General features: G+C 46.9%; 1 protein-coding gene across 3 annotated transcripts in view; it reads left to right on the forward strand.

Annotated features, from left to right (window-relative positions):
- The window catches only part of LOC109923634 (protein Niban 1-like), a 50,508-nt gene that overhangs the window by 8,270 nt on the left and 29,982 nt on the right, over positions 1 to 12,256 (forward strand). For 2 of the 3 annotated variants that reach the window (XM_048618008.1, XM_048618006.1), the window contains exons 3-7: positions 58 to 189; positions 876 to 990; positions 3,632 to 3,799; positions 5,238 to 5,353; positions 11,129 to 11,233. In XM_048618008.1, coding sequence (XP_048473965.1) covers positions 58 to 189; positions 876 to 990; positions 3,632 to 3,799; positions 5,238 to 5,353; positions 11,129 to 11,233 — 636 coding nt within the window. The remainder of the gene's footprint in view (positions 1 to 57; positions 190 to 875; positions 991 to 3,631; positions 3,800 to 5,237; positions 5,354 to 11,128; positions 11,234 to 12,256) is intronic. The other variant, XM_048618007.1, reaches the window with a different exon arrangement.

Genomic DNA, 12,256 nt, shown 5'->3' on the forward strand with positions numbered 1-12,256 from the left:
TGATTTCCCCTCCATTGGAAGCCCTCCAGCTCCTCAGTCACTGCTTTGTCTTGTCAGGAATGCAGGGACAGTGAGGAGGTGATAGCTCAGGGCCACATGCTGCAACACGTGGACAACAGGAGGAAGTGGAAACAGAGATATTTTGTGATGAAGGCCAGCTACCACTTGGAGTATTTTGAAACGAAAGAGGTGGGGAACTTTATTCATGCACTCTGAGTCTTTATTTTAATAATCGTCCTGGTAACCAGGCGTGTCTTTCCGCGGGGGAGGGGGGGTCATTTCTGTCTGCAGTGCAGGAACGTGTCTGGGAACGGTGGGGGGAGTTTGTGTCTGGGAACGGTGCGGGGAGTGTGAGTCTGGGAACGGTGGGGGAGTGTGGGTCTGGGAATGGTGGGGAGGTGTGGGTCTGGGAGCAGAGGGGGTGTGTGGGTCTGGGAATGGTGGAAGAGTTTGTGCCTGGGATATTTGAGAGGGTCTGTCTGGGAATGGAGTGGGGGTGTGGGTCTGGGAATGGTGGGGGGCTGTGTATCTGAGAATGGAGGGGGCTGTGTGCCTGGGAATGGAGGGGGGCTGTATGTCTGGGAATGGAGTGGGTCTGTGTGTCTGGGAATGGAGGGGTCTGTATGTCTGGGAATGGAGGGGGGCTGTATGTCTGGGAATGGAGGGGGGCTGTGTGCCTGGGAATGGAAGGTGGGTGTGTGCCTGGGAATGGAAGGGGGGTGTGTGCCTGGGATTGGAGGGGGGCTGTGTGTCTGGGATGTTGACGAGAGTATGGATATTGAGTGCCTGTGACAGAGCGTTGCGTGGGAGTACTGTTGCTTTGTTGGAAGGGTGTTAATTTTTTTTAACCAGCACTCTGTTGCAATACATTCCAGGCTGAACAGAAAGGACTAAAACCAGAAGGCACCGTGCTGCTCTCAGGGTTTGTGGTGCTGACCTCAGTGACAGAATATACTGAAATGCTCCATCGAACCTGGCCACACTTCAATGGTGAGGGGGCACAATGGCTGGTGTGGGTCGCAGAGCTGGTCACACCCTCCCAACTCAGTCCTTTCATCACTGTCAGAATGTGGAGCCCACTCATTGTCCATCCCAGGATCTTTTGCTCAGTTTCCTCCCACAGTCCAAAGATGTGCAGGTTAGGTGGACTGGTCATGAGAAATGCATGGTTACAGGAATGAGGTGGGGGCTGGATCTGGACGAGATGTTCTTCAGAGGGTCTGTGTGGACTTGATGGGTCGAATGGCCTGCTTCCACACTGTAGGGATTCTAAGAAGGAAACTCCAGCCCCTCCTCAAGGTCAATTAGAGATCAGACCAACATCCCACGAATATTTCTTTGCAAATGTATTGGAGCTGTGATTATAAGTTGCGGTTCATACTGTATGGTCCTCAGTGTAGGGGCCCTATATGCTCTGTGTTCCTCACAACTAGAGGGGACAAGCCAAGAGTAGGTACTGCAGTCTGTGTAGGGGCCTGGTCCCAGTGTTTGCGAATATATAAGACACTTAGCCAGCAGCAATGACTGTCAGAAATGCAGTGGCTATGTTACTACCTCAGTCACCAGTTTAAATCACACCCTTACAGTCTGAAGGTTGGAATTCCAGTCCCAAACAATGGGGTGGAAATTAAAAAATTAATATGCTCGACCAGGTTGTTGTTAGGAAGGAAGATGTGCTAGAAATTTTGAAAAACATGAGGTTAGATAAGTCCACTGGGCCAGACGGGATATACCTAAGGTTACTACAGGACGCGAGGGAAGAGATTGCTGCCCCTTTGGCAATGATCTTTGCATCCTCATTGTCCACTGGAGTAGTACCAGAAGATTGGAGGGTGGCAGATGTTATTCCCTTGTTCAAGAAAGGGAATAGGGATAATCCTGGGAATTACAGACCGGTCAGTCTTACCTCTGTGGTGGGCAAATTATTGGAGAGGATTCTGAGAGATAGTGTTTATGATTATTTAGAAAAGCACAGTTTGATTAGAAATAGTCAGCATGGCTTTGTGAGGGGCAGGTCATGCCTCACAAGCCTTATTGAATTCTTTGAGGATATGACAAAGCACATTGATGAAGGTAGAGCAGTGGATGTGGTGTATATGGATTTCAGCAAGGCATTTGATAAGGTTCCACATGGTAGGCTCATTCAAAAAGTAAAGAGGCATGGGATCCAGGGAAATTTGGCTGTCTGGATACAGAATTGGCTGCCCAATAGAAGACAGAGAGTGGTAGTAGATGGGAAGTATTCAGCCTGAAGCTCGGTGACCAGTGGTGTTCAGCAGGGATCTGTTCTGGGACCTCTTCTGTTTGTGATCTTTATAAATGACTTGGATGAGGAAGTGGAAGGGTGGGTTAATAAGTTTGCCGATGACACGAAGGTTGGTGGAGTTGTGGACAGCGTGGGGGGCTGTTGTAGGTTGCAACAGGACATTGACAGGATGCAGAGCTGTACAAAGAAGGAGCAGATGGAATTCAACCTGGAAAAGTGTGAAGTGATTCATTTTGGAAGGTTGAATTTGAATGCAGAATACAGGGTTAACTGCAGGATTCTTGGCAGTGTGGAGGAACAGAGAGATCTAGGGGTCCACGTCCATAGATCCCTCAAAGCTGCTACCCAAGTTGATAGGGTTGTTAAGAAGGCAGGGTGTGTTCGCTTTCATTGGCAGGGGAATTGAGTTTAAGAGCCGTGAGGTTATGCTGCAGCTCTATAAAACTCTGGTTAGATCACACTTGAAATATTGTGTTCAGTTCTGGTCACCTCATTATAGGAAAGATGTGGAAGCTTTAGGGAGGGTGCAGAGCAGATTTACCAGAATGCTGCCTGGACTGGAGGGCAGGTCTTATGAGGAAAGGTTGAGGGAGCTAGGGCTTTTCTCATTGGAGTGAAGAAGGATGAGAGGTGACTTGATAGAGTGTACAAGATGATGAGAGGCACAGATAGAGTGGATAGTCAGAGACTTTTTCCCAGGGTGGAAATGACTATTATGAGGGGACATAATTTTAAGGTGATTGGAGGAAGGTATAGGGGTGCTGTCAGAGGTAGGTTCTTCACACAGAGAGTGGTGGGTGTGTGGAATGCACTGCCGGCAGCGGTAGTGGAGTCAGATACTTTAGGGACATTTAAGCGACTTTTGGATAGGCACATGGATGATAGTAAAATGTAGAGTATGCAGGGTAGCTTGATCTTAGAGTAGGATAATAGGTCAGTACAACATTGTGGGCCAAAGGGCCTGTACTGTGCTGCACTGTTCTAAGTTCTAAGTTCTTAAACAGCAAATCCTTAGTAGACCTGGCAACGTTGGTGATTAGAAAAGTGGTGTTAAAGTTTCAGGTTGGTGACATTCCAAGAGAACCTGGCCAGTTAACTCACTGCATTTCTCTATGCCCCTGATCTGCTGGGTATTCGAAATGCCTCCAGCTTCGAGTGCAGTCTTCAGGCATCTGTAGCATTTTGCTGGGACGGTCATTAAAATCTAACCGATCCAGGCTGGGTGAAAATAAACCCTCATCCACTAGTACGGACTGCTCCAGAGCTGCCCTCTAACTCGCAAACGCTGAAAAGGAGCTTCAGGGGTGCCCTGAAGTCACAAGAGGCACTATCTAAATGCAGACCTTTCTTTCTTTGCCTCTTCAGGTACCGCAGATACTTGCTGGAAGGAACAGTACACAAACTGCCCGACAGATCACCCTCTATTCCTGTGGCACCCCTATCGCCCGCACCTTGTTCTCTGCTTCCACACTGCAGACGACCTTCACAACTGGAGCACGCTCCTCGCTGATGGAATCCGCCACCTCAACACTGGTACAAAACTTCGCGATGTCTGACACTTCTCCAACTCCTTACCCTGAAGCTGTGTTTTACACTGCATCATTTGTGTCATGTGCCTGACAAAGCCCACGGGGAATCACTTACTAATCTCCTTTGTGGCGCTCGATGAGTTCACTTGGTCACAGGCAACGACCTACCTGACTGGAACTCATCACCTGAGCCCTTTCGGAAGTAGACTCAGGAGGGCCCTCTTGTGGTGCAGTCCCTACGCCTGGACCAAGGCCCAAATTCAAGTTCCACCTGCTCCAGAAGTGTGCAATAACATCCCTGAACAGTTTGATTTGAAAAATGGGTCAAATTTTAAAAAAAACAGACTCGGAGCGGCTCAGGGCTCACACTGCTGCCTCACAGCGCCAGGAACCTGGGTTTGATCCCACCCTTGGGCAACTGTCTGTGTGGAGTTTGCATGTTCTCCCCATTTCCTCACCGGGAGCTCCAGTTTCCTCCCACAGTCCGAAGATATGCAGGCTAGGTGGATTAACCATGGGAAATGTAGGGATAGGGTAGGGGGTGAGTCTGGGTGGGATGCTGTTCAGAGGGTCAGTGTGGACTCGATGGGCCTAATGACCTGCTTCCACGCTGTAGGGATTCTATGAATGGGTCTACAGAATTGCCTGTCCCAGGCTCCGATAGCCAATGTAATAGCTTTGTTTTGGTGTTCTGAATTATTCCAACATGGTAATACATTGTAGCTGTGCTTCCAGAACTGAAACAGGCCATTTGGCCCATTTGCTCTGTACCAGTATTTATGATATACATAAGCTTCCTCCCTTTTTAGACCAGCTCACCCTGTCAGTGTAGTACCCTGACCTTCTCCCTCACATTCTCACTCTAATTTCCCCTCATGTGAGCATTGTGGCTTTGCATCCTTCAGCCAGTGTGTATTGAACCCACAGCCTGCTCCCAATGACAAGGGCCACATGGTTCAGTGGCACCTCAGGGTCTGTCCAGGTTTAAATCCAGGTCGCAGTGACAGGTTGGGAAAGGCACCTCCCTCAACTCCTCAGAAACCTCGATCAATGGAGATTCAAGCAGCAGCAGGACAAATGTCAATTTACCCAAACACAGTGATGGGGACAACTGGGGACACGTCCTGGGAGTGTTTGATGGGAACAGTGTGGAGGGAGCATTACTGTGTATCTCACTCTGTGCTGTCCCTCTCCTGGGAGTGTTTGATGGGGACAGTGTAGAGGAAGCCTTACTCTGTATCTAACCTTGTGCTGTTCCTGTCCTGGGAGTGTTTGATGGGGACAATGTAGAGGGAGCTTTACTCTGTATCTAACCCTGTGCTGTCCCTGTGCTGAGAGTACAGTGGCCTGTGTCGAGGGAACTGTGATCAGGGTTTGTGTGATATGTAGCAGTAGAAGTAGATGACAATTTGCACAAGTTGATGGTGCTATTTTCCTCACAGTGCTCTTCAGAAGGGATTCTTTTGAAGTCCGAGCTTTCCTGGAGGCAGTGCGGGTGTGCAGGATGCAGAAGGGACAGTACGGAATCTGTGAATTGTATTTTGGTTCAGAGACAGAGGTAACGTTATCGAACATCTTTTAACTCTCTTCACGTTGGCTTCTGTGACTGCTGTGAGAGAAAGAAAACATTTCACTTGCCTTGCAGCTTACACGGCCTTAGGATACCCCAAAGCATTTTTCAGTAAATTTGATACTTCACATTGTGGGAGATGGGGTAGCCAGTTCCCACGCACAGCAAAGTGATAAATTATTGGAGTTTCATTGTCAGACTAGTAGGGGTTAAGGCATTAGACTGAATTCCATGTTCTTCTTCAAAGGATGGACGAGGTCAGAAGTCACACAACACCAGGTTATAGTCCAACAGGTTTATTTGAAAACACAAACTTTCAAAGCGCTGCTCCCTTGTCGGGGGACAACCAAGTCACCCAACAAAGGAGCAGCGCTCCGAAAGCTTGTGTTTTCAAATAAACCTGTTGGACGATAACCTGGCGTCGTGTGACTTCTGACCTCATCCACCCCAGCCCAACACCGGCACCTCCACATCATGACATCTTCGAAGGGTGAATTGGGATCTTTGATATCCAGCTGAGGGAGCAGGCAGGACTTCAGTCTTAATTTTGATTGGATGTTCCTAGGGCAAAGGATGACATCTACCGAGAGTTGCAAGTTTCTGCCTTGGGTTTGCACATGACTGAACAGATCGATTCTCATCCCAATAATCTATTCCTTTGTCTTCCTCTAGAACACTGGCCATTTAAGACTTCAGCACCTTTGGCAGGGGAGACGTTTTCTAGTCATCCCTTCATGGCCATACCCAGTCTGTTGAGGATGATTTTGCAGTTTTTTTTTCTGGAATGCTTGTGGATTTTCTGTCTTTAAAAGGAAGACAGCACTTTGGACAATGACATTGGAGTCTCAGCCTGCAATATTTATTTCTCCAATCAATCTGTCCAGAGATGTTACTCCACACTTGCACAGCAGGTGGGGCTTGAACCTGTGCCTCCAACCAGCCTTCATTTTGCACTGTGGCCTGGTCAATGGACTAAGATTTAAATAACCTTCTGATTCAGCAATACCCACTAACCACTGAGCCATGGTTAGCACCGAAAGGAGAAAGTGCACCTCCCGTGAAAACCAATACACAGCTTCTGCACAGAAGGGGAGAAAGATAAAACTATTTCAAATAGCTCTCTCTCCCAGTCCACCATTATGGTCTGCTGCTGCTTTGATTAGGCTTGACCAATATTTGTTGCTCACCTCTAATTGCCCACCAGAGGACAGTGAAGAGTCACCCATATTGCTGAGGGGTGGAGTAATCATGTAAGTCAGGCTCTGGTAAGGATAGCAGATTCCCTAAGGGGCATTAGAGTTTTTAATGATGATGATGGTTAATGTTGTCCCCATTTATACTGAACTCAAGCTTCAAGTGTAGTGATTGTAACAAGGTCAGTGGGTGGACCTCATAGAATATGAGCTCCCTGACTGAGACTGTTAACCTGGTCCAATCAGGGAGCCCTGGCTGACAGATAGAAACAGGAGGGTCAGAGGTTCTATTCACTGTGGGAGCTGGATCAGTGTCAAAGACTCTCCACATATAAATAAAGGGTGACTTAGTGATGGGATACCCACCTATGTGGAGCTATTTCAGTGGTGACGAGAGAAAAGCACGCTCCTGAAAAAATTTGCTCCCAACAGTCGTCTTTGAGTTGGATTAAACATTTCTGGCAACATGCCATTATTTCGGAAGCTTGACTCGTTCGACACTGCCATCAAAGACTGTGTCCAGTATGTGGAAAGAATCTCTTATTTTTTCCAGGCAAATCACATTAGGACAGATGAAAAACAAGTAATTCTCCTGATGGCTCGTGGACCCGCAGCTTTTTCGGTTATTAGGAGCCTGACTTTTCCTGAGGCACCAGATACTAAAACCTTTCCAGAGTTGATGGATTTTAATCAAGGAATATTACGACCCCAAGCCTCCTCTAATTCTGAGACACTACTAGTTTTAACAGTTCGAGAACCAGGGGAATCCATATCGGAATTTTTGACTAGATTAAGAGGACTGGCAGAGACATGTGACTTTGGTTTAACCCTTAATGAGATGCTGAGAGACCATTTGGTATGTGGGATTAATGATGTAGCCATGTGAAAGCACCTATGAGCTGAAGCCCAACTGGAATTCAAACAGGCACTACAGCTGGCTTTATCATTGGAAAATGCAGCAAGTTACAGGGTGTACCGATGGAAGTGGACACCCTCACCTCTCTGACTGAGCTTGAGAAACACCACTATTGTGTAGCCTCACTCAGGACATATCCTGAACAGAGGGACTCTAGGTCAGCCCACAGCAAAACTCCAAAACAAAACCAAGCCTCGGCAAAACGGTTAAAATTTTCTGAAAGTCCACGCCGGCAAGCCATTGTAGTTGCTGTCGGTATGCAGACCTGAGACAGCAAAAGGGTCCCACTAGACCTGAATTGAGTAAGAGAACTGATAGGCTGGTATCCAGGAGGCTGCATACCCTGGAAAGCTCACTTCTACCTGGCTTGGAATGGTTAAATTGCTTAGCAACATCCAAATCAGATAAACATCTGGTTAAATGGTCACCCAGCTCTAACAGAGGTTGATAACAGTATGGCTGTATCAGTGATCATACAACCAGTCTTTACCAAAATTCGCCCTGGACTCCAACCGTTAAGTTGGTGTAAGGCCTTGGCTACCCTGAGAACCTATACCAGGGAACCTATACCAGGGAACCTTTGCGGATTAAGGATCCAACTCCCGTTCTGGTCTCCTTATGAGAAGCAGTTGGTGCAGTTGTAGTGTTTTACTACACTGATTGTAGTAAAAGGCTCAGGCCTGAGCTTGATGGGGCAAAATTGGCTGAGAAAGATCCACCTTGATTGGCTTAACATTTATGATTAGAAATTGGTTGCCTGAGTGCAGTCCTAATTAAATATCCGGAAGTTTTTCAGGAAGGTCTAAGGACTAGCAAAGAGGCCAAGGCTACCTTACACATTTACCAGGAAGCAATCCCATGATTCTGCAAGGCCCACCCAGTGCCTTACGGAGTAAAAGCTGAGGCAGAAATCAGGGGCTGGAAAGCGAAGGAAACATCAAACCAGTGCAGTTTGTGGAATGGGCAGCACCGGTCGTACTGATTGTGGAACCCAACGGCTCAGTTCACTTTTGTGGGGATTTTAAACAAATGGTTAAATGCTTCTCGCAGCTGGATAAATACCCAATCCCTCACACAAGAGGATTTATACACAAAGCTGGTTGGGGGAGGCTGTCCTTCACGAAGCTGGACATGAGCCATGCGTATCTGTAATTGTGGTTAGATGAGGATTCCCAGCAGCGTGCTACAATTAATTACCTATAAAAGGGTTTGTACCAATATACGAGACTGTCATTTGGAGGATCGTCAGCCTCTACCATTTTCTAGTGAACGATGGAAAACGTTTTATAAGGTCTACCTCAGGTCGCCATTTATCTGGATGACGTCTAATAACTGGGAAGACCAATAGAGAGCAGGTAGAGAACTTGGACATAGTCCTTAGAAGTTTCTCCCAGGCGGGCGTACACCTTAGGAGGGGAAAGTGCATGTTCCAGTCACCCCAAGTGATCTACTTGGACTACAGAGTTGACTAGACTAGGTTACACCCTTTGGTAGATAAAGTGAGGGTGATCAAAAGTGCTCCAGCTCCCATGTCCGTACCAGAGTTTAGGTCTTTCCTTGGGTTGGTGAATTATTAGGGAAAGTTCATATGTAACCTGGCCTCCATCCTTGCCCCCTTACATTTGCTATTGAACAAGGGTCAGGCTTGGAAATGGTCTTGTAGCCAAGATGTAGCCTTTAGAGAAATCTAAGGTGTTGACGCACTACGATCCCAAGCGAAATGTGCTACTGATATGTGATGCCTCCCCTTATGGTATTGGGGTAGTGTCAGCTCTCTAGGGACCCAGCAGAGAGGAACACCTGTTACCGTATACTTCTGAGACTTTGGCTAATGCGGAGCGAAAACACACCCAGATAGAGAAGGATGGTTTGGCGGTCATCTTTGGTGTGAGGAAGTTGCACCAATACTTAATGGACATAAATTAATAAAAGTAACAGGAGTGTCAGAGGTTCTATTCATTCTGAGAGCTGGCCCTGAGGGAGCTGGATCAGTGTCAAGTACTCTCCACACATAAATAAAGGGTGATTTGATGATGGGATACTGGTCTCTTCTGAAATTATTTTGTCAACCATCTGCCACAGTGGGATATGAACCATTAAATCTAAAATGTTAGCCTGCAGTTCTAGATTGCAAACCCAGTGACATTGCCATAATGCCTTCATCTCCAGTTCACACGAAACAGCTCCAACGAGTAGTGACCAAAGATCATCTGGACTTAAAACGTTAGCCTGCTCTGTCTCCATGGATGCTGCCTGACCTACTGTGATTTCCAGCTTTTTTTTTGTTTTCAGTGACCAAAGAGCTGGTTAAGTTCACTGGCTCAATGACCTGTGATGATATTTGTGTTCAATAGGTGACACTCCACTGTCAACTCAATGGGCTAGGTCTTTAACTTTCTTTAGAGCCTATCTAAGAGAAGGAGTCTGTAAATATAACTTATGCAGAAAATACATGAGCTGTTTTGCCTTGCAGGGCCTCTTGTGTGAGGCCTGAGTTTAGCGATGTGCCACAAGCATTGGTGCTGGGTCCACTGCTTTCTGTCAATTATACAAATTATTTGGATGTAAACATAGAAAGTGTGGTTACTAAGTTTGCAAATGACATCAAAATTGGAGGTGTAGTGGACAGCGAAGAAGGTTACCTCAGAGTACAACAGGATCTTGATCAGATGGGCCAATGGGCCGACGAGAGGCAGATGGAGTTTAGTTTAGATAAACGTGAGGTGTTGCATTTTGGAAAGGCAAATCAGGGCAAGACTTATACACTTAATGGTAAGGTCTTGGGGAGTGTTGCAGCACAAAGAGTGCAGGATCATAATTCCTTGAAAGTGGAGTCCCAAGTAGATAGGATATTGAAGAAGGCGTTTGGCATTTTATTGATCAGTGCATTGAGTACAGGAGCTGGGAGGTCATGTTGCAGCTGTATAGGACATTGGTTAGGCCACTTTTAGAATACTGCATCAAATCTGGTTGCCCTTCTATAAGAAGAATGTTATTAAACCTGAGAGGGTGCAGAAAAGATTTACAAGGGTTGGAGGGTTTGAGCTATAGGGAGAGGCTGAATAGGCTGGGGCTATTTTCCCTGCAGTATCAGAGGCCAAGGGGTGACCTTATAGAAGTTTATAAAATCATGAGGGGCATGGATAGGGTGAATAGACAAGGTCTTTTTCCCCAGGGTGGGCTAGTCCAAAACTAGAGGGCATAGGTTTAAGGTGAGAGGGGAAAGATTCAAAAAGGACCTAAGGGGTTACCTTTTCATGCAGAGGGTTGTGCATGTATAGAATGAGCTGTTGTGCAGGTGGGTACAATTACAACATTTAAAAGGCATCTGGATGGGTATATGAATAGGAAGGGTTTAGAGGGCTATGGGCCAAATGCTGGCAAATGGGACTGGATCAGTTTAGGATATGTGGTTGGCATGGATGGGTTGGGCTGAAGGGTCTGTTTCCATGCTGCACATTTCTATGACTCTATGAACTACTTCGCAAGGCAGTCTCGAGCAGGCAAACAGATCCCAGAACACCTCACTGCGTCCTGCTCGGCATACCGTTACACCAAATGGCTTGTCCAACTTCAGTGTAGGGCAGCAGAGAGTAAGCTGACTCAACGTGACACTCATTCCATTTGTCAATTTGTTATTTCACCTCTCCCCAGATCCTGAGTAACATGGTGATGGAGGACTTGTGTCCCGTGTTGGTATCTCAGCTCCTTCCCCATATCCGAGGGCCAGAGAGTAAGCGCAAACAGACCTGGCTGAAAGTGAGTACCGCCTGAGCAACAGGTGGGAGTAAAAACTCTCGGAAGTTTTTAAAGCTCTGGGTTCTTCATTATCTCTGCACCCTCAAGTTTCTCTAACTGCCCAAACCTCCTTTTTCTATCTTCCTTTCACTCTAGGCTGTCATTTCCCCTCTCATTTCTGCTTCTACCTATCCCACATCTTTTTTAGCCCATGTGATGTGGGCATCACCGGCAAGGTCAGCATTTATTGCCCATCCTTAGCACAGGTGAGAGTCAAGCACATTGCTGTGGGTCTGGAGTCACATGTAGGCCTGACTAGTTAAGGATGGCTCATTTCCTTCTCTAAGGGACATGAGAAACAAATGGGTCTTTACAACAATGGCTACTTAGTTACCATTAGACTCCTTTCTCATTCCAGATTTTTTTTAAAATCAAATTTCACCATCGGCCACGTTCAGACTCCAAATCATGAGCTGATTACGAGTTTACAATGCCACTGCCTGGCCATCTCTTCCATCCCTTCTCACTCACTTATTTTGTCATGGTCCTCTCTCTCTCTCTCTCTGTCTTTGTCTCTGTGTCTTTCTCATTTATTGTGTGTGTTTCTTTCTCTCTGTCCATCTGATGTTCAGTAACTCTCTCTTTCAATGTATTTTTGTTTTTCTTCTGCTTCCTGCTCCCCTTTCTCTCATCCACCATATGTCTTCATGCCCTTCTGTGTCTCTATCCTTTCCCTCTCCTTCTACATCCTTCATCACACAGCCCTGTGCTCCTCTCTCACACTAGCTTTGCCCTTCCATCACTGTCTCTGTCCCTTCTTCTTTTAGAGCCCCATTCCCTCTCTATCTCCCTCTTGTTATCTGTTACTGTGCTTCCAACTCTCCATTGTCCCATATCTCTGTCTTTCTGACGCCCTGTGCCTCTCTCTCTCTACCTCCCTGTGCCTCTCTCTACCTCCCTGTGCCTCTCTTTCTCTACCTCCCTGTGCCTTTCTCTTCCTCCCTGTGCCTCTCTCTCTACCTCCCTGTGCCTCTCTCTCTCTAC

This window comes from Rhincodon typus, chromosome 38, assembly GCF_021869965.1.
Source record: "Rhincodon typus isolate 14 chromosome 38, sRhiTyp1.1, whole genome shotgun sequence".
Lineage (NCBI taxonomy): Eukaryota > Metazoa > Chordata > Chondrichthyes > Orectolobiformes > Rhincodontidae > Rhincodon > Rhincodon typus.